The sequence below is a fragment of the Anomaloglossus baeobatrachus genome, chromosome 6 (assembly GCF_048569485.1).
Source record: "Anomaloglossus baeobatrachus isolate aAnoBae1 chromosome 6, aAnoBae1.hap1, whole genome shotgun sequence".
In the NCBI taxonomy this organism is placed as follows: Eukaryota; Metazoa; Chordata; class Amphibia; order Anura; family Aromobatidae; genus Anomaloglossus; species Anomaloglossus baeobatrachus.
Window position 1 is genome coordinate 376,907,217 of NC_134358.1, and position 21,498 is coordinate 376,928,714.

At 40.8% G+C, this 21,498-nt stretch overlaps 1 protein-coding gene across 5 annotated transcripts in view; it reads right to left on the reverse strand.

The window, feature by feature from the left end:
- DDC (dopa decarboxylase) overlaps positions 1-21,498 on the reverse strand; it is a 516,742-nt gene that overhangs the window by 226,406 nt on the left and 268,838 nt on the right. For all 5 annotated transcript variants that reach the window (XM_075315037.1, XM_075315040.1, XM_075315038.1 and 2 more), the window contains one exon: positions 524-667. In XM_075315037.1, the coding sequence (XP_075171152.1) occupies positions 524-667 (144 nt within the window). The remainder of the gene's footprint in view (positions 1-523; positions 668-21,498) is intronic.

A 21,498-nucleotide genomic window follows, 5' to 3' on the forward strand; every position in this document is an offset into this window, starting at 1 on the left:
GGAAGGAGATGGAATAAGATCAGGGTTGGTCAGGAGCAGGGCCAGGAAGGTGGTTCAGACAATCTCACCTTCAAAAGTAACTCTGAGATCAGGGATAGCTATGGTTCCCTAGCCTGAGTGCCAGCCTAGAAGTCGCCATCTCCTGGATTTTTCTATAATCACTGTGACACCTGGTAGGTATAAGTTAGTAAACACATCAGCATGTATGGGCTCCTTCCAGGTTCTATTAGTGAAGATATCATGGAAGTGATGCATGGAAGTTCGATCAGCATGTCTAAGTGGGATGTTATATAACTGCCAACAGCCTTCTATGTATCTGGTCAGTACTTATTTAATATTGTGGGTCAGCCAGTGTAAACGTACCCTAAATTTGGTGCTTATCATTAAAAAACCCAAACCATAAGACTCACAAAAAACCTTCTTCTGCTGATGTTCCTTCCAGGGACACATTGGAACTCATAGATGACTACTACAGCTAGATTAGGTATAGGAATATGAGTGAGAGATAGAAAAATAAACATACAAACACCGGGATAAGACCTTCTGTCTTGTCTTCCTCTAAAGCCTTCTTGAGAGCCTGCCCACGAACAACATAGTTGTCATCGGACTTTATCTTTTTCATTCGCACTCCACTAATTAGTCCAGCCCTTTCCACAGATGAGTGAGCCTGCAATTAAACATATTTCCACCTTTTTAAATATTTTATAAATATGGATTATTTGCTGATATTATGACGTGACTTTAAAGAGAAAATGTAATACTTGCTTAATTTATAGTTTAGAAATAAGTATGGGGGGGTAATTGCTAAATATAAGCAAACCAATTCAATGCAAAGTTAATGGTCGCCACTATTACACATTTTTGAAGATTGAATCAACCAGAAAAGACTTACATATGCTGGGGTGTGTCAGGGCAGATATCCTTTCACTTCATAAAGCACAACCAATCTGGAAGGACATTATTCTCTCCTGAAACCCTTTTCATGGAATAACCTACATGGTCTCCAGATGGAGACTGAAGGCTGGGATGTAAAAATAACGAATGGAATTGTGGTTTCGCCTCTTTAGCGATGAGTCCGGTTTTATCATGGATACAATGATTGGTCTGGACACCACATGGAAAATCCCATGAAGAGGCCTTCAGAAGAGAATGTCACACGACTCCCATTCACTGGATTATGGTATTGGATAATTTGTATGGTAGCTGAACCCCTCTTAGCTTCATTGAAGGTACACTAACAGTTCAGTGTTACATTGATTTAGTTGTGGAACCAGTAATGGCCATTTCTCAAAAAAGTTCCAAGAGCCATTTTTCAACACAAGTATGCCAAGTCCCTCGTTGCTCATGCTACTGTGAACAACCTGTGAAGACACAGCCCTATAAAATGTCTGTCAGGGGTTAATATTCTTAATTTGTCTAGACAAGAGTTCCTTTTGTGTGTTAGCTAATGTTTGCTGAATCATTGTTTTCACCAAGATTATTGGAGCCTCCCATTGTCTGAGAATGTGGATTGCTAAATTAATGTAACTTCCCCCAGCCTCTCTGTCTACCTAACTGAGATAAAAATTACCTATGTGGATTGAAATGCCACCCAATCAGAGCACAGCTTTGTTCCACCAATCCTGTGAGACCACATTCCCTGGAATGAGTGCCCGGTAAACATAAAAAGGGACTGTTGGAGTAACTAAAGGCCCAGTCACACACAACGACTTACCAGCGATCCCGAAAACGATGCGACCTGATAGGGATCGCAGGTAAGTCGCTGGGAGGTCGCAGGTGAGATGTCACACAGACAGATCTTACCAGCGATGCAGGAACAATACAGGTCGCAGTAGCGACCTGTATAATGATCTCAGCAGTCACTGTGACCCTGTCACACAGTGTCAAACACAGCGATGTGTCCTGCCCAGCAGGACATTGCCTTTGAAGAAAATGACCTGGACCATTCAGCAATGACTAGCGATTTCACAGCAGGGGCCTGATCGCTGGTAAGTGTCACACATAACGAGATCGCTAACGGGATCGCTACTGCGTCACCAAACGGTGACTCAGCTGCGATCTCGCTAGCGATCTCGTTATGTGTGACAGTACCTTAAGTTGTTTGTTTGCTAGATAGCTGCAATCTAGGGGTTTCGGTCTTGGTTGGACAGGTCATTACCCAGCCTAGGTACTAGGCGCTGACAGGGAATCTGAAAATGGATTAAATTGTGCAGGAGCACCGCCAAGGATCCTAGGATTCGGCTGGAAGAAACCCAGGTTGGGGATGACCTGGCTAAGGATTTTGCTGTGTTCTTGAAGCTTCCTATGCTTGTCACTATCCTATTCTCGGTGGCTGCCTGCAAAAAGCAGGGTGCTGCTGGTTTGAAATATGTGGCCCAGGAAGCTCCGAAGGCACAAACAGTCTACTTCCTGGTAAGCCAGTGGAAGGGTAAGACTCTGTTACCTGTTACATCGTGTGTTTTGCATGGTTTTGTGTTATATGCCTTTGACTGTTGGGGATCCAATAAAGTCTAATTCTTGTGGTAACCGCACCCTGTGTTGTCTGAGTAGTGTTCGGTCCATAGGTACAGAGTTCGGGCGTTCAGCTGGGATGAGCCCTGGTCCATGCGGTCTTTCTAAAGGGGGCTGGGCCAATGGACAAGAGCACCCACTGCTCCCCATGTATTCAGGAAGCCTGCATGGCCTAATTGTGCTATCTTGACCTACAGCATCTCCAGACTAGTCTTCTATCAGTGTGGGATGTTATTGGTTGGAAATTGCAAAGAGAGTTTCGAGCAGCGGATCTTGACTATTAGTGTGCCCAACTGCATTCAGTGTTGTAGGAAACTCTTCAGATTAATAAGCATAAGCATGATGTGTTAGTATTTCTGCACATTACGCTCATACTCTATACTGAATAAATCAAGATGTTTTGAAAATTTTGTTTACATTTTGCAAATCAATAACATGACTATCCATCCAGTGATTTTCATAATTCTATAACTTTTCCTTCCTGTTGTTGTAATTTTAGTGTTAATGAGTGGATACGAGGGGCTGCTGATAAGTCTTTGGCTTTACCCAGAAAGAAACAAGATTGGATGATGAAACTTTACATTTATTCCATATACTCTCCCCTAATGTCAACACACTTCTTCCATCGGTATTCCAAGTTCTATAAGCCTAGCAAAAAGAAGGATTTCGGTTGTGCCTCAAACCAAGCATCCGTAGCAGCCATGGCATCAGAAATGGTGTGAAATTTGGTACCCTTGAGGTGTTTCTTCAGGTTTGGAAATATTTGGAGGGAGCTAGATCTGGTTAATAAGGAGGGTGGTCAACCAGCTGGAAGCCCAGCTCTGCCAGTTTTTCCGTGGTCGCTTGTGCAGTGTAAGCGGAGGCATTGTCTTGCAGGAACAAGATTCATTTGGACAGCTTGCCGCACATTTTGGCCTTCAGAGCTGCCTTCAATTGGTCCAAAAGTTCAGTGTACTACCTTGCATTGATGGTGGAACCCTTTTGAAGGTAGTCCACTAGCAGCACACCCTCCTTATCCTAGAACACAGACACCATCACCTTAGTGGCTGATTTTTGCACCCTGAGCTTCTTTGGACGAGAAGAACCACTTTTCCTCCACTCTTTTGACTGCTCCTTGTTTTCAGGGTTATAAAAATAAATCCAGGTCTCATCAATAGTGACCAGTCAATACAGGAAGTTCTTATCAGTCTGGAAACACTGACAAATGGACCGTGAAGTTTTCACTCGCATGGTTCTCTGATCTATTGTCAATCATTTGGGGACACACTTTGCAGATAGCTTCCTCATGTCCAAATGTTCATGGATAATGACACAAATATGTTCCTGGAAAATCCCCATCATGTCTGCTATTGCTTTAGCTGAAATTTGGCGATTCTCCAGTATGAAGTTGTGCACAGCATTGACGATCTTTGGAACAACCACCACTCTCTGTCGTCCAGGACGTTCCTGATCATTAGGGCTGAAGTAGCCGGTTTTAAATTTGGCAACCCAGTTCTTAACTGTGGAATATGGAGGGCATTGATCCCCCAATATCTGCGACATATCACCATGAATATCCTTCATGGACTTTCCTTGCAGAAAAAAGAATTTTATCGCTCCTCTGCTCTCAGTTGCTGTGAATATCACATTAGACTCTGCCATTTGGTTTTCCCGCATGTGTAGAACTCTGTTGCCATAAACAACAAACACGACATTTTGAAAAGATATATTAGACACATAAAGCCTGCTTTACATGTTACGATTCTGCATACGATATCGTATGCGATTGTAACCGGCCCCATCGTATGTGCGGCACATTCAATTTTGTTGAATGTGCCGCACATATGATTAACCTCCGTCACACGTACTTACCTGTCCATACAACCTCGATGTGGGCGGCGAACGTCCATTTCCTGGAGTGGGAGGGACGTTCGGCGTCACATCGACGTTACGCGGCAGCCGGCCAATAGAAGCAGAGGGGCGGAGATGAGCGGGACGTAAACATCCCGCCTACCTCTTTCCTTTCGCATTGCTGGCCGGGAGCCGCAGGACACAGGTAAGATCTGTTCATCGTTCCCGGGGTGTCACACACTGCGATGTGTGCTGCCCCGGGTACGATGAACAACCTGACGTTCAATTCATGAGGAATGAACGACGTGTGTGCGATGAACGTTTTACCATTCATTCGCAATCGCACGTAGCTGTTACACACTTACACCTTACGATGCCGGATGTGCGTCACTTACGACGTGACCCCGCCGACACATTGTAAGATATATTGTAGTGTGTAAAGCGGGCTTTAGGCTTTCATGTGATGTAACATTCATTACCATAGAAACAAAAAAAGATCAGAAAGCCAAAGACTTATTAGCAACCCCTCATATTAATGGTAACCTTAAAAAATATAATTTGTCCTCCAAAAAATAAAGTCCGGATTCATCAAGACCAACAATTTTCTCCCATTTTGGTGTAGTCAGGAGAACCTGGTGTAAAAATGCCAAAAGTGAGAATTCTGGAAAAATTACTTTGATTAATTGGGGGCATATTATTTCTATAACTCTATCTTGGAAAGTGACAAAAAAAGTAAAAAAATTACTTGATCATTAGGGCTCAAAATAGTCAGGCTGTTTAGTAATCTAAAACTTGAAAACCTTATTAACACCCATTACCCAAAAACTGACCAAAAATAGTTATGATCTCCAATTAGATAAACACCAAAAAAATTGAGATTTTTTAAAAAGTAATGTTTTATGAATCAAATTATTATATTAATAAACCATAAAAATGGTGTAAGGCAGGTCAGAAAAAATACAGTGGATACAAGGCTTTATATTAACACCCCAACCAATAAATACAATAATTCAACAGAGAAAGGAATATATAGGGAAGTTTTGGTGAAAATACTGAAATGTTTGATAGGGATATAAAATCATACATAAATAGCTGGATTCAGAGGTCATAGAAAAACAAACTGGTTTAAAAAATAAAAAAATATAAAATTGAAAATAAAGTGTCAAGTGCACAAATTTATCTATACCAGTATGTATACGAAAAATAAATAGTTTTGAAACTTGGTATCAAAATGTCAAGTTAATTTAATTTATTTTAAACCTATATATATATAAATAAATATACTATGAAAAATATGTAAAAAAAATAGCACTAAAATAGTAGATTTAGTTAATGAGCAACTGCTATGAAATGCCAAGTGCAGAAAAACAGAGATGGTGACAATATATAGATAAACATTCTGGATATATATCAACTGACCTCCATCCTAAAATTCATTATGTATCTAATCAATCAATAGCATCCAAAATTGAGGTGTATCACAGAAACATCCCAAAAAAGACTACTCCCATACAGCACCTCCTCACAATATAGTTAAACACACAAAGTAATGGGTAAAAGTATAGTTACCTGTGTTAATTTCAGCCACTGTAAAAAGTCCCCCTGATGCGTTTTGCTAAGGCTTCATCATGAGGGGTATGGTGCCTCATGGTAAAGCCGTAGTGAAATGCGTCAGGTGGACTCTTTACAGTGGCTGAAATTAACACAGGTAACTATACTTGTACCCATTATGCAATACTCTGATTTAGTTACACACTATGTGTTTAACTATATTGGGAGGAGGTGCTGTATATATATATATATATATATATATATATTAGTTTAAAATAAATTAACTTGACACTTTGATACCAAGTTTAAGAACTATTTATTTTTCGTATACATCTTGGTATATAAATTTGTGCACTTGACACTTTATATCTATTTTTCGCATATATACTGGTATATATAAACTTGTGCACTTGAAATATTATATTTATTTTTGTATACATACTGGTATAGATAAATGTGTGCACTTGACACTTTATATCTATATTTCGTATATATTCTGGTATATATAAATTTGTGCACTTGACACTTTATTTTCAATTTTTTATTTTTTAAACCAGTTTGCTTTCTATGGCCTCTGAATCCAGCTCTTTATGTATGATTTTATATCCCATTCCCTATCAAACATTTGAGTATTTTCACCAAGACTTCCCTATATATTGGTTTCTCTGTTGAATTATTGCATTTATTGTTTGGGGTGTTAATATAAAGCCTTCTATCCACTATATTTATTCTGACCTGCATTACACCATTTTTATGTTGTTTTTTTTTAATATAATAATTTGATGAATAAAACATTATTTTTTTAAAAAAAAAAACATATCTACATTTTTTTTGGTGTTTATCTTATTAACACCCAGTAAGGAACATTATACATTAATTTTATATGGAACACTGACAATTACTAGCAACATATGTAAACATACAGGTATACAGAAAGTCAAAGTTAACCTATTATCTACCAATGTCCTTTTTTTGGCCCACCTAATCTTTTGCTTTAAATTTATTGAATTAAATTAATCATTAATTAATTCATTTAATTCATTTATTAAATTCATTCATTTTGCTTAAACTTCATTTTAATTTTTATTTTTTTTTCATTAAAAATCTGTCATTTAATAAAAAAAATGAAAATGTCGAATTTGGCAAGTAATGGGTTAATATACTTGTATTCTATTTTTTTTCTTATGTAAGCACTAAAAATTATTCTCCATCATCTATCACTGGGATATATCAGTGCTCGACCCTTCAGGAATAACTCCTTTGTATCGTGAGTCAGTATTCCTGACATTCTGCAGTCCGTATGAGCTGTCATATCCCATCTCTTATCAGAGTATTGTTACAAAGACCAATTCCCTCAACAAGTGCCCGCAGCTAGGAGGATGCACTGGCAGCTGCCCTTTCAGGAAATAAATCCAAAGCAATCACGTTTGGCTTTTACAGCCTAAAGCAGTGTAAATATACCCAGCCTAATCCTGCTTGTTTCTACAAAGGAAGTCTACAGGACCTAATGTACTCTATTTCATCCCCACATTATAGCTTTAATATTTGACCAGGGTCAGTGGAATAGACTTTAATAAGCTGATGACATTTCAGAAGCACATTTATTTTATTTAAATAATTATGACGGGTATGTTACCAACAAAGATTTGCATGGAATGGAAATTGTTACTTTGTAACATTCTGCGGATCATTTTAGGTCATTTTTCTTAACTTGTTTCAACTAAACCTAAATCATACATTAAAAATGAGCATGTCGTACCAATGTACAAAAACTCAAAACTCATCTATGCAATGTATGATTTTCAAAAAAGAGTGATTCTACAGTCCCTACTAAAAAAAGGACCATATATTTAAAAAGGGAAAAATTGGCAGCAGCCTCTTCATCAAAAACCCTGAGATTCACTGACAGGCTGCAGCAATATGCTAACACGCTTGACACCACTGCAGCCATCCTCTGTCAAGACGATACATCATGGCTGAAGCCAAGGAAATAAAGTCTGATAACACTGGTCAACACAATTTTTCTGGCAAAAGGTTTGGCTAGTTTCACACTTGCGTTTTTTTCCTTCAGTAGCAACCTGCCGTTTTGGAAAACAGCGCAATCCGTTAACGGATTCCGCTGCTTCCCATAGACTTGTATGGACAATGGATTGCGACTGATGGACCTGCGTTGCTTCTGCCGGTCGATGCTGCGTTGCTCTCGCCGGGTGGAAGGAACGCAGCATGCTTCTTTTTTTGTGCGTTAAAATGACGCTGAGTGGCGGATTCCATCGGCGTTCGTTGTTTTTATAATGGATGCCAATGGTGACGGATTCCGTTAGAATCCGACATTTGACGGATTCCGTCAACGCATCCGTCTTTACACAACTGCGCATGCCCAGATGTGTAAAGTCAAGAAAAAAAATTACAACGGATTGCGTTCTTTTGTATGATCCATTGCATCCGTTGTGCCACTATATGCAACGCATCCGTTGCATCCGTCACACAACGCAATGCAACGGATGCCGTTCAACGCAAGTGTGAAACTAGCCTTTTAAAACATATTTTAAGTCAATTTTGCCTGCTGATTACGAATATGAACTCCGTTTTTGGCTATCACATCAGGATTTCGAGATATGAGTAATTTTCATCAAAAATTTAAACTATCGAATGTTTTATGATAAAAACACAAGATTTTAGGTACTACATTTTGTATATTTTTAATCAAGGAATAACAAAGATTACAAAGTCTATGTATAACAAATCAAATATACTTACAGAATTAAACTACAAAATATAAACCACATATATATGGCACACAGATGAATGGCAAGTGGCAGTTATTTGAACTTTCTTTCTTGGCTGATCTGTGATGTACAGCTTCTGGGTTGTCTCTCATCAAGCTCCAGCAATAGTCAGCCATTATATGTGAGTCTCACTGGCCTTCATACCGTTCTTCCATTGTTTTAATGTTCTGATGAAAACGCTCCCCTTGTTCCTCGCTCACATCCCCAAGGTTCTCAGGAAAAAAGTCCAAATGACTGTGTAAATAGTGAATCTTGATACTCATTCTACATCCAAGATTTCGCAGACTCATTAGTAGCTCTTCCACAATCTCTTCATAGTTGTCTGCTTTCTTATTCCCTAGAAAATTCTGTGCCACATTACAAAATGCATTCCAAGCTCTTTCTTCTGTCTCATTCATTGATGTGATAAAATTTGGGTCTCTCATAAGTGTTCTTATTTGAGGTCCATCAAATATTCCAGCCTTTTAGTTCTCTTCACTAAGACCAGGAAAAGTTGAACATATATAGTTAAAGCATTCTCCACTGTGATTGACAGCTTTGGCAAACTGCTTGATCAATTCACGTTTCATGTGCAAGGGAGGAAAGACAATGTTCTTCCTATCCACTAGAGTATCATGGATGACATTCTTATCGCCAGATGCCAAACTCTGTCGCTGCGGCCATTCAGTTGTCATCCAATGCTCTGCTGTAGCTCTACTGTCCCAGTAGCACAGAAAACAAGGGTGTTTTGTGTATCCTCCTTGCAGACCCAAATGAAAGTTAACCAATTTCAAATCAACACACATTAACCACCCATGAACATTATATTGTAACCTCTCTAGAACAATCTTGATGTTTTTATATTCTTCTTTAAGTTTTACAAAATGACCTATTGGTACAGAGCCATACTTATTTCCATTGTGTAACAGAACACATTTTAAACTTCTTTTGGAACTATCAATCCCATAAAGAGAAGTAGCCCTTCAGCATCAGTACAATAGACAAGCTGGCCATCTGAATGGAAGTACTTACGCAGTTCTGCTTCCTGTTACGATATAATGAGACACTTGTTCCGGGTTTCAACATTCCATTCTCTTGTAGTCTTGAAGCCAATACTTCAGCAGACTCTTTTGGTAGATAAAGATCTCTAACCAGATCATTCAAAGCAGACTGAGTAAACAGAATTGGTTTGTCACAATCTTCATCACATGGCTGAAAAATATCTGGACTGTCTTCTTCATCAGTATACCAATGTGAGGAGAGATCTGTGTCAACGTTTTCTGGAAGCGCAGTATGCTTTGGAACAGGAATGTCTTCACTATGGGCAACTGGTCGAATAGCTAAAGGGATACTCGGGTATTGCAAATATTGCTTGTTTTTCTTATTGAAACCTTTTACATTGACAAGGCAGAACTAGCAGTCTTCTAAATGATTGCTTGGTTCTCTCCAAACCATAGGAACTCCAAACTGACGTTTAGCATTCTTTCCTTGAGACCATGATCTCAAGCTCTCAATACAGGTTTTGCACACTTAGTGAGGAGCCCAATGCTTGTCTTGGTCTCCATGTTTTAGTTTGAAGTACGCAAAATACACCCTCTTAAGAAAGTCAGTATTGTTGCACCTCTGAGTTTTCACAGTAAAGTTTCCACAGATGTAACAAAAAATATTTGGATCATTTGAGCACTGTCTTCTGCGAGATTTAGAGGCCATTGTTAGATCAGCAAAACGTCCTGCAGAGAAATACAAGATAAAAGTTGTTAGCTACCTGAGTTGTTCATTGAATTTATGTCCCCCCCCCCCCCCACCTTAGGTATTGATTCACAAACAAAAAAACAGAAAAACAGCAGGATAAAAACAATAGATATCAAAATTCATTGAAAATTTCAATAAATAAAACAGTACCTGCACATGACTGTTGTGTATGTTGAAAACTGTTTGTTTACTTTCTTATCATAACAAATGGGAATTATGCATGTTCAAAGACAACAAAGATATTCTCACATTTATTGGGAAACTAAATGAAAACTAAATTTACCTTAGTGAACTGTATAAACCGGCACGTTTGATACACTACTTATATACAGTGCCTACAAGTAGTATTCAACCCCCTGCAGATTTAGCAGGTTTGATAAGATGCAAATACGTTAGAGCCTGCAAACTTCAAACAAGAGCAGGATTTATTAACAGATGCATAAATCTTACAAACCAACAAGTTATGTTGCTCAGTTAAATTTTAATACATTTTCAACATAAAAGTGTGGGTCAATTATTATTCAACCCCTAGGTTTAATATTTTGTGGAATAACCCTTGTTTGCAATTACAGCTAATAATCGTCTTTTATAAGACCTGATCAGGCCGGCACAGGTCTCTGGAGTTATCTTGGCCCACTCCTCCATGCAGATCTTCTCCAAGTTATCTAGGTTCTTTGGGTGTCTCATGTGGACTTTAATCTTGAGCTCCTTCCACAAGTTTTCAATTGGGTCTTCCACAAGTTTTCAATTGGGTTAAGGTCAGGAGACTGACTAGGCCACTGAAACACCTTGATTTTTTCCCTCTTGAACCAGGCCTTGGTTTTCTTGGCTGTGTGCTTTGGGTCATTGTCTTGTTGGAAGATGAAATGACGACCCATCTTAAGATCCTTGATGGAGGAGCGGAGGTTCTTGGCCAAAATCTCCAGGTAGGCCGTGCTATCCATCTTCCCATGGATGCGGACCAGATGGCCAGGCCCCTTGGCTGAGAAACAGCCCCACAGCATGATGCTGCCACCACCATGCTTGACTGTAGGGATGGTATTCTTGGGGTCGTATGCAGTGCCATCCAGTCTCCAAACGTCACGTGTGTGGTTGGCACCAAAGATCTCGATCTTGGTCTCATCAGACCAGAGAACCTTGAACCAGTCTGTCTCAGAGTCCTCCAAGTGATCATGAGAAAACTGTAGATGAGCCTTGACATGACGCTTTGAAAGTAAAGGTACCTTACGGGCTCGTCGGGAACGGAGACCATTGCGGTGGAGTACGTTACTTATGGTATTGACTGAAACCAATGTCCCCACTGCCATGAGATCTTCCCGGAGCTCCTTCCTTGTTGTCCTTGGGTTAGCCTTGACTCTTCGGACAAGCCTGGCCTCGGCACGGGTGGAAACTTTCAAAGGCTGTCCAGGCCGTGGAAGGTTAACAGTAGTTCCATAAGCCTTCCACTTCCGGATGATGCTCCCAACAGTGGAGACAGGTAGGCCCCACTCCTTGGAAAGGGTTTTGTACCCCTTGCCAGCCTTGTGACCCTCCACGATCTTGTCTCTGATGGCCTTGGAATGCTCCTTTGTCTTTCCCATGTTGACCAAGTATGAGTGCTGTTCACAAGTTTGGGGAGGGTCTTAATTATTCAGAAAAGGCTGGAAAAAGAGATAATTAATCCAAACATGTGAAGCTCATTGTTCTTTGTGCCTGAAATACTTCTTAATACTTTAGGGGAACCAAACAGAATTCTTGTGGTTTGAGGGGTTGAATAATAAATGACCCTCTGAATAAACTTTTCACAATTTAAAAAAAAAAATAAAAAAAGAAATAACATTCTTTTTTGCTGCAGTGCATTTCACACTTCCAGGCTGATCTACAGTCCAAATGTCACAATGCCAAGTTAATTCCGAATGTGTAAACCTGCTAAATCTGCAGGGGGTTGAATACTACTTGTAGGCACTGTATTTCATGGAATTCATGAAAATGGGATATATACCTATAGCACAAAAACGTCTATGTGATAGAGAAGTTGTAAGATCAGATCTGAATTCAGCACCCTCAAATTAGTCTAAAACTGTTCTCAAAATCCATGCCAGAATTTTTTTTTTTTTTTTAGACCAGTGTAATGGACCATGAAGCCACCAGTGCTGGAGTTCAGCAGATTGGAAAGGTAATGCACCTCCCTTTCTTTTTAGGCCATATTCAGCTGCACAACAAAAAATTATTGGGCTACAAAACTTTAATAAAATCCCACTGGCTGCCGCATTAGGAAAACCATTATTGTGGAGGAAAGTAATTAGGCATTCGATAAAAATATATGTGGCAACACCTGTTCCTGTTAAATGCAGTAATATGCCTCTAGACATGGCTTTTAAGTCAAAGTAAATTGATTTTGTAGCAACACACTAATACAGCAATCGCAATCCCTTAATGAAATTTACAATGATTGCATTAAGAGTGTTATGTGTGATATACTGATATGAGGAAAGTGGTTTCTTTCCAATGCTTTAAAAACAAGCCTGGATCAAAACACCACAGAAAAGGTCAAATATGCCCCAAGAGAAATGCAGTATTCACTCATCTAGACTAATGGTGACACATCAACAGAAAGAGCTAATATGATGTCCTGAACTTCATTTTTGGGGAAGTTGTCCTGTATGGAATTCCAATCAGGTCCATTGTTGGATCAGTTATAATCAAGCTTTTATCAATGGGCAGGAACAGACTGGGACTGAAATTCAGCTCTGGCATTAGGGAGCAGACAGGCCCACTTGGTGTGTGGTGAATGTGAAATATGTTGTGCCTTAGGCTAGGTTCACACTTCCGTTGATTGCATCAGTCACAATCCGTCGCCTTGAGGAATTACAGTATCCTGCAAAATATTTTGCAGGAATCCAGTTTTTCCCCATGGACTTCTATTAGTGACGGATTGCGACTGATGATGCTGCGTTGCATCCGCTGCATCGCGGTCAGTCGTTTTTTAACTGACCGCCAGGCGGGAGCAACACAGCCTGTAACGTTTTTTGAGCAGCGCAATCTGTAGGATTTCACTGCGTATGCTCTCTCTGGCTCCTTGCACCCGTAACCAGGATACACATCGGGTAACCAAGCAATGCGCTTTGGTTAGTTACCCGATATTTACACTGGCTACGTGTGCAGGGAGCCAGCGCTAATCGGTGTACGCTGGAATCCAAGATAAATATCGGGTAACCAAGCAAAAAGTGCTTTGCTTTTAGTTACCCGATATTTACCCAGGATATGTGTGCAGGGAGCCCGACACTTCCCCACTCGGCTCCGCCCCCTCCCGCACTCCACATGTGTATACACACACACACAAACTCACACTCACACTCACACACTTGTCCCCAGCCCTGCAGTCCCCGCAGCACTGACGTCCTCAGCGCCATGGCCCCGCTCGGCTCCGCCCCCTAGCGCTCCGCCCCCCGCACACAACGGAGTCCGACAATGATTTCTGTTCTTTGTCATCCGTTGTACAACGAATCAGTCACATGCGGCAAGCAACGCATGTGACTGATCCAAAACAACGGAAGTGTGAACCTAACCTTAGGGGGAAGATTGTGTCATGCAATAGGTGGAAAATAATCTATTGGTCTTACTTAGATGTGCAAATAATAGGGATGCCACAAATCTGTTATATGGCTCCCATAGCTTTTAATTCCATGTTAAAACAGCATGTAATGTATCAGATTATTTTGTTATAATAATTTACTGCATACAATGGAATGAAAAAATGTTGGCACCCCTGGTTAAAATTAATGTTATTGTGAACAGTTAAGCAATTTGAAGATGAAATGGTTTATACAAGGCATGAAGTTACAGATGACACATTTCCTTTGTATTTTAGGCAAAATATTTTATTCATCTTTTACATTTTTAAAAGAACAAAAACGGAAAATGGGGGATGCAAAAATATGGGCACCCTGCATGGTTAATAACTAGTAGCACCACCTTTTGCAAGTATTAAAGTTTTAAGTGTTTTTTTTGTAGCCAGCCAAGAGTCTTTCAATTCTTATTTGAGGATTTTCATCCATTTTTCCTTGGAAAAGTCTTCCATTTCTGTGAGATTCCTTGGTTGTCTTGCATGCACTGCTTTTTTAAGGTCTAGCCACAGAGTTTCAATGAGGATCAGATCAGGGGACATTGTAAAACCCTCAGCTTTTTACGTAGTCTATTGTGAATTGGACATGTGTTTAGGATCATTATTCATTTATAGAACCCATCCTTTTTTTAAAATTCAGGTTTTTTACAGATTTGAAATTTGTTGAAATTTCACTGAATCCAATTTTCACTCTACTAATGAAATGTTCCTCATGCCATTGGCTGCAACACGACCCCAAAACATGATTGATCCACCCCCATGCAAATGGTTTGCGATATGTTCTTTTCCTGAAATTCTTTGCCCTTTTTTCTCCACACATACCTTTGATCTTTGTAGCGAATGAGTTGTAGTTTAACCTCATCGGTCCACAGAAATTGTTTGTAAAAAGCATCAGGCTTGTTTAGATGTTCTTTTGCATAATTCTGATGTTGAATTTTATGGTGAGGATGTAGGAGAGGTTTTCTTGACTCTTCCATCAAGGACATATTTGTGCAGGTGTCTCTGAAAAGTAGAACAATGTACCACAACTCTAGAGTCTGCTAAATATTTCTGAAGGTCTTTTGCAGTCAAGGAGGGGCTTCTGATTTGCCTCTCAAGCAATCCTACAAGCAGCTCTCACAGAAATTTTGCTTTGTCTTCCAGACTTTATCTTGCTCTCCACTGTCCTGTTAACTGCCATTTCTTAATTACATTTAGAACTGAGAAAAAGGCAACATCAAAATGCTTTGTTATCTTATAGCCTTCTCGTGCTTTGTGGGCCTCCACCATTTTCATTTTCAGAGTGCTAAGCAGCTGCTTAGAAGAACCCAGGGTTACTGTTTTGTGGCACAAGATTAGAGTAGGCTGAGATTTTATAAAGCTGTGACATTTGCATCACCTGCCCTTTCCTAATGATGTTAGTGAACAAGCCATAACCTTATCAGGCTAATAAAGGTCTGAAACCTTGGTTAAAGTTATCTGAGCACACAATTCTTTAAAAGTGTCCAAACTTTTGCATTGGCCCATTTTCCTTTTTGTAATTTTTAAAATGTAACAGATTAAATTTTTTTTTTTGCCTAAAATACAAAGGAAATGTGTCATCTTTAAGTCATGCCTTTTAGAGATCATTTCAACTTCAACTTGCTTATAATGTTCACAATAATAGTAATTTTGCCCAAACTTTTACATGTCACTGTATCTATATTTGACATCTTGAGAAAACACATGAGGGATATTTCAAACTAAAATCTAATTGATCCATGTTTACAGTGTTCTTTGGGAGTATTTTAAGGTGTACATGCTATGATACACTCAGACGAACCCTGGACCAAGTAGCACCCCTCACCCTCAGAACCTCCAAACACAGAGTAAAACAGCCCTGGCTCACATCACAAACTCGATTTCTCCAACGATGCTCTAGGAGTGCCGAACGCCTATGGAGGAAAGCTTCATCCACTACAAGTTCATGTTAAGGACCTACAACTCTTCCCTTCACCTGGCCAAACAGACCTACTTCACCACCCTGATCTCCTCACTATCCAACAATCCAAAAAAGCTCTTTGACAGCTTCCACTCCCTCCTCAGTCCCAAAGTACAGACCCATATCACAGACCTTCATGCTGATGACTTGGCCTCGTATTTCACAGAGAAAATAGAAAACATCCGCCGAGAGATGAGCTCCCAGCTACCAAGCGTCATGAATCCCATCCCTCCCCACATCCCATCCAGCTCACTTTCCACATTTGACCTAGTCACAGAGGAGGAAGTCTTCAGGCTCTTCTCTTCTTCTCATGCTACCACTTGCCCTACTGATCCCTTTCCCGCTCACCTACTCCCCTCTGAATTGTAAAGCGCTGCGGAATATGTTGGTGCTATAGAAATAAAACTTATTAATAATATTATTATTATTATTACTCCAGTCCCTCTCTCCGGTTGTGACTATTCACCTAACTAAAATCTTCAATCTCTCTTTCTCTTCTGGTATCTTCCCCCCCTCCCTCAAACACTCTATCATTACTCCATTATTAAAAAAACTTTTCTTGATCCATCCTGCAGAAGCAACTACAGAACAGTCTCCAATCTCCCCTTCATCTCCAAACTCTTGGAGCGTCTGGTCTATTCTCGCTTCAGACGCTACCTCTCCAGTCACTCTCTTCTAGGTCCTTTACAGTCTGGCTTCTGCCCTTTACAGTCAACAGAAACTGCCCTTGTCAAAGTGACCAATGACCTATTGACAGCAAAACATAATGGTGACCACTTTCTGCTTATTCTTCTTGACTTCTCTACCGCCTTTAACACTGTTGACCACCATCTCCTTCACTCTATGCTCCATTCTATCGGCCTAAAGGACACTGTGCTTTCCTGGTTCTCTTCCTATGTTTCTGGTCGCTAAATTCAGTGTATCATTTGCTGGCTCCACATCTTCTCCTCTTCCTCTCACTGTTGGGGTCCTTCAAGATTTAGTCCTTGGCCCTCTTCTTTTCTCCCTCTACACTGCCCCAATTGGAATGACCATCAGCAGATTTGGCTTTCAGTACCATCTTTATGCTGATGACACACAACTATACACCTCATCCCCTGAGCTCACCCCCGCTGTACTACAGAACACCAGTGACTGCCTGACTGCAGTCTGCAACATCATGTCTGCTCTCTATCTGAAACTTAACCTTTCCAAAACTGAACTTCTTTGTTTCCCTCCGTCTTCTAACCTTCCTAAACCCGACATCTCCCTCTCTGTGTGTTGCACAACCCGCCCTGAGGAATCTGACACTGTGCAACGTGAAATGCGCGTTGTAGGGATTTTGTTTCATGTGGACACGGGGGTGAGGCGTACTAACTATGGGTAAGCTGCTGATCAATTTTGTGATTACAAATAAGCAAGTGCCTGAACCTATCACTTTTGATGGCTTCATTCTACCAGCTAGATAGATAACTTGCATTATTTAACATTACTTGGGCTCCCTAGTATTCTGTCTATATAACTCCTAGCCCCTGTCTTTCACGTGCTTGTGGGTGCTCCCTTTCAAGTACCACTTCTTACCACTACTTCTATGAGTGTTTATTATATGTGGTTTTACTGTGTGTTTAAATTAAATAAAAAAAGTGTATAATTGGCCTTTAAGGCTCCTGTTTTTCTGGTACTAAGAACACCAGTGCCGTGCCGTGACTGCAGTGCCGTGCAGTCACCGTGCCGTGAACACCAGTCTGCAACATCATGTCTGCTCTCTATTTAAAACTTAACCTTTCCAAAACTTAACTTCTTTTCTCTCAGTCTTCTAACCTTCCTAAACCCAACATCTCCCTCTCTGTGTGTGGCACAACGATAAGTCCTAGGCAGCAGACCGGCTGTCTGGGTGTTATACTTGACATTGATCTCTCCTTCACCTCCCACATACAATCTTTTGCCCGTTCCTGCCGCTTGCACCTCAAAAACATCTCTAGAATCCACCCCTTTCTCACAATGGAAACAACAAAACCCCTCACTGTGGCCCTGATCCACTCCCGCCTTGACTACTATAACTCTCTATTAATTAGTCTCCCTCTAACTAGACTTTCTTCTGTACAGTCCATCCTTAATGCAGCAGCCAGGGTCACCTATCTGGCTAACCGCTACTCGGGTGCCTCTGCTCTGTGCCAGTCATTGCACTCGCTGCCCATATATCACAGGATTCAATTCAAACTGCTTGTTCTCACCCACAAAGCTCTCCACAGTGCATCACCCCCATACATCTCTGCCCTCATCTCTGTCTATCACCCCACCCATTGTCTGCGCTCTGCAAATGACTTTTGACTAACATCCACACTAATTCGACCTCCCACTCCTGGATCCAAGACTTCTTCAGAGCTGCACCAATCCTCTGGAGCGCTCTACCCAAAGAAGCTAGGAGAAATCACAATTTAGCTTCAGACGCACCCTAAAAACGCATATTTTCAGGGCGGCCTATCATACTCCCTAGCTGAACTAAATTCACATAGTCTCTCCACACCTTCTCAGAACATAACCCCATGTCAAACTTCATGGCACTCAAATGCATCTCAAGGTTCTGGCCAACTGGTCCAGGCAGCCATTATCTATCCCCCATTTCTTTGAGATGGCTGGATTGTCATTGTAAATAAGCACTTGTACCTTTTCCCACCCCCATCTCATTGTAGATTGTAAGCACAGAATTAACAGAGTTAAATAGATGGGTAGAGTGCTCAATAGGGAGAGGGAGAGCCAACGTGGAATGGGGGCGCCCGGTAACTTATGGTGTCATACCCTCCGTTGTTAGGTAGGGATACACTACCCTTATAAGGCTAGTTTCCCTTCCCTTTCCTAAAGTGAGTGTGTATATAAAACTCCTTGGTTATTTACAAGGATAACGTGATCCATTCTCATTTATATGTTTGTGTGTCTGTTTGTGGGTACATTTTAATTAATATTAATAAAAATTGCACATTTTAAAATAGGGTTGAGATTACATGTTAGTCCCTAGATTGTAAGCTCTCACGAGCAGGGTTGTCTTTTCTTCCCTCTAATTATTGTATTTTCTATAACTGTTACTTGTTTGTGTATGATCCTCCTGAATTGTAAAGCGCTGCGGAATATTTTGGCACTATAGAAATAAAGATTATTATTATTATTATTATTACATTCTAAGCTTAGGGCAATTATGCTATGTGAATACACCTTAAAAGTATCATTCTCAGTAAACAATGCAGACTATGAGCTGTTACCTTTCCCAGATATTTAGTATCATCATAGTTTTAAGGTTGAAGGGAGACTCTAAGGGCGGCTTTGCACGTTGCAACATCGCACGTGCGATGTCGGTGGGGTCAAATCGAAAGTGACGCACATCCGGGGTCACTTTCGACATCGTAGTGTGTAACTCCTAGATGATACGCTTAACGAGCGCAAAAGCGTCGTTATCGTATCATCAGTGTATTCTCCGACATTTCCATAATGCCGGTGCAGAGACAGGTACAATGTAGTTCCTCGTTCCTGTGGCAGCACACACCGCAGGAGCGAGGAACATCTCCTACCTGCCTCCTGGCTGCAATGAGAAGGAAGGAGGTGGGCGGGATGTGTAGTGACCAGAAAAGCCACTACCAATGTGTGTTCTGTATTATCTATGTGATTACATTTGTGACACCTATTCCCCACCTTGGGAGGAGGTAAATTATTTAGCGTTGCGCTGCCCTCTACTGCCTTGCTTTGGTATTGCAATTGATCTGAAAGCAAGGAAGTGGCTGTTGGGGGCGGAGCTTGAGGAGGCAGTTAAAAAGAAAAACCGGTTAGATGCGGTTGAGTTGCTGTGATGCAGCAGAAAAAAAAAGAGAGACCTCCATTGAGATATGCGGGGAGTGTAATTATCACCCTATTCAGAGCGCCCCGTTTCTGCAACCACATTGTACTGAAAAACGCAGTTAATCCAATTGATAGTGACATCTATCCTCCCAAGGCCAGGATAGGAAAAACGCTTGAACTAGTCCACTGTGTAAGAGATCTCTTTATTTATTGCTATGAAATTACTGTCTATTGGAAATGGAAAAACAACTTTGATTGACTAAAGATTGATTACAAGATTTAAGTAAAGTTCCTCATTTACGTTTTCACAGAATCCTTGGTGTCTGTCTTCCTTCAGTGGCCTTACACCTGGCAGATATCACCACAATTCATAGTCTCCTATCGCTGTTATTTTTCTCTATATAATTTGCCACCTAACCTAGGGATTTGCTGGAGACATCGGAGACACCGTGACCTGAACATCCTCTGAGGTAGTAGGCCCGGCTTCTCACAAGGCGGTGCAGCAAATTACAAGTGGCGTCACGAACAGGATGAATCTTATGTGCCTGCATGTACTGCTGTACACCAGATGAGGATTCACTACTGTCATCATATGTGAAAATACGCCTCAACGGTGAGTTAAAAAAAAACTATACACACCTGTATATTGACAGTGAACAAGTGAAACTCACAATGGCAGAAGTTCTCCAGATTCTCATTAAACACGGCCTCAAAGTCAAACCCTCAAAGTGTCACTTATTACAGACCCAAGTACGCTACTTAGGACATGTCGTGAGTGCTGAAGGAGTAAGACCTGATCCAGACAAAACCGCCGTGGTTAGGGATTGGCCCACACCCACTACCCTGAAAAAAGTACGGAGTTTCTTAGGTTTTACAGGCTACTATAGACGCTTTATACCTAACTATGCCCAAATTGCTGCACCACTGCAAGAGGTTTTACGTGGTCATCCACAAAAGGAAGGAAAGAAATCCATTGTTAACCACTGGACAGAAGAGCAAGAAGTTGCCTTTCAACAGCTCAAAAAGAAGCTTACCACTCCACCTATTTTAGCTTATCCAGATTACAGCAAGCCTTTCCGTCTTTATACCGATGCCAGCCTAAAGGGGTTAGGAGCAGTCCTAAGCCAGAAGCAAGAAGGAAAAGAACGATTAATTGCTTTTGCTAGCAGATCTCTTAAAGGAGCAGAACGTAATGATCAAAATTACAGTTCTTTTAAACTAGAGTTTCTCGCTCTCGTGTGGGCCGTTACAGAGCGGTTCAAGGACTATCTAGCTGCTTCTCCATTTATCGCCTACACTGACAACAATCCTCTTGCTCATTTAAGCATAGCTAGACTAGGGGCTTTGGAACAGAGATGGGCGTCAAGACTTGCTAACTACGACTTTGTCATCAAGTATCGTGCTGGGAAGTCCAATGAAAATGCCGATGCTTTATCCCGATTACCAGACACTTCAGATCCCTTGCCAGATGAAGATCCCTGGGAAGAAGTGGAAATGCCGAACATCTATGCTCGATTTGCTCAACAAAAGGTGGCCATTGCCTTTTTGCAGGAAACGACTGACTCCTACTCACAAGGAGCTAGTTCAGAACCCCTACTAGATGAAACTAGATGGATACAAGTACAGACTGAAAGTAGAGTTAATGCTGAAATTTCAGAATTCCTGATAACAGGAAAACCTCCCGGGAGAATTTGCAGAGGTGATTCTGACCCTGAACT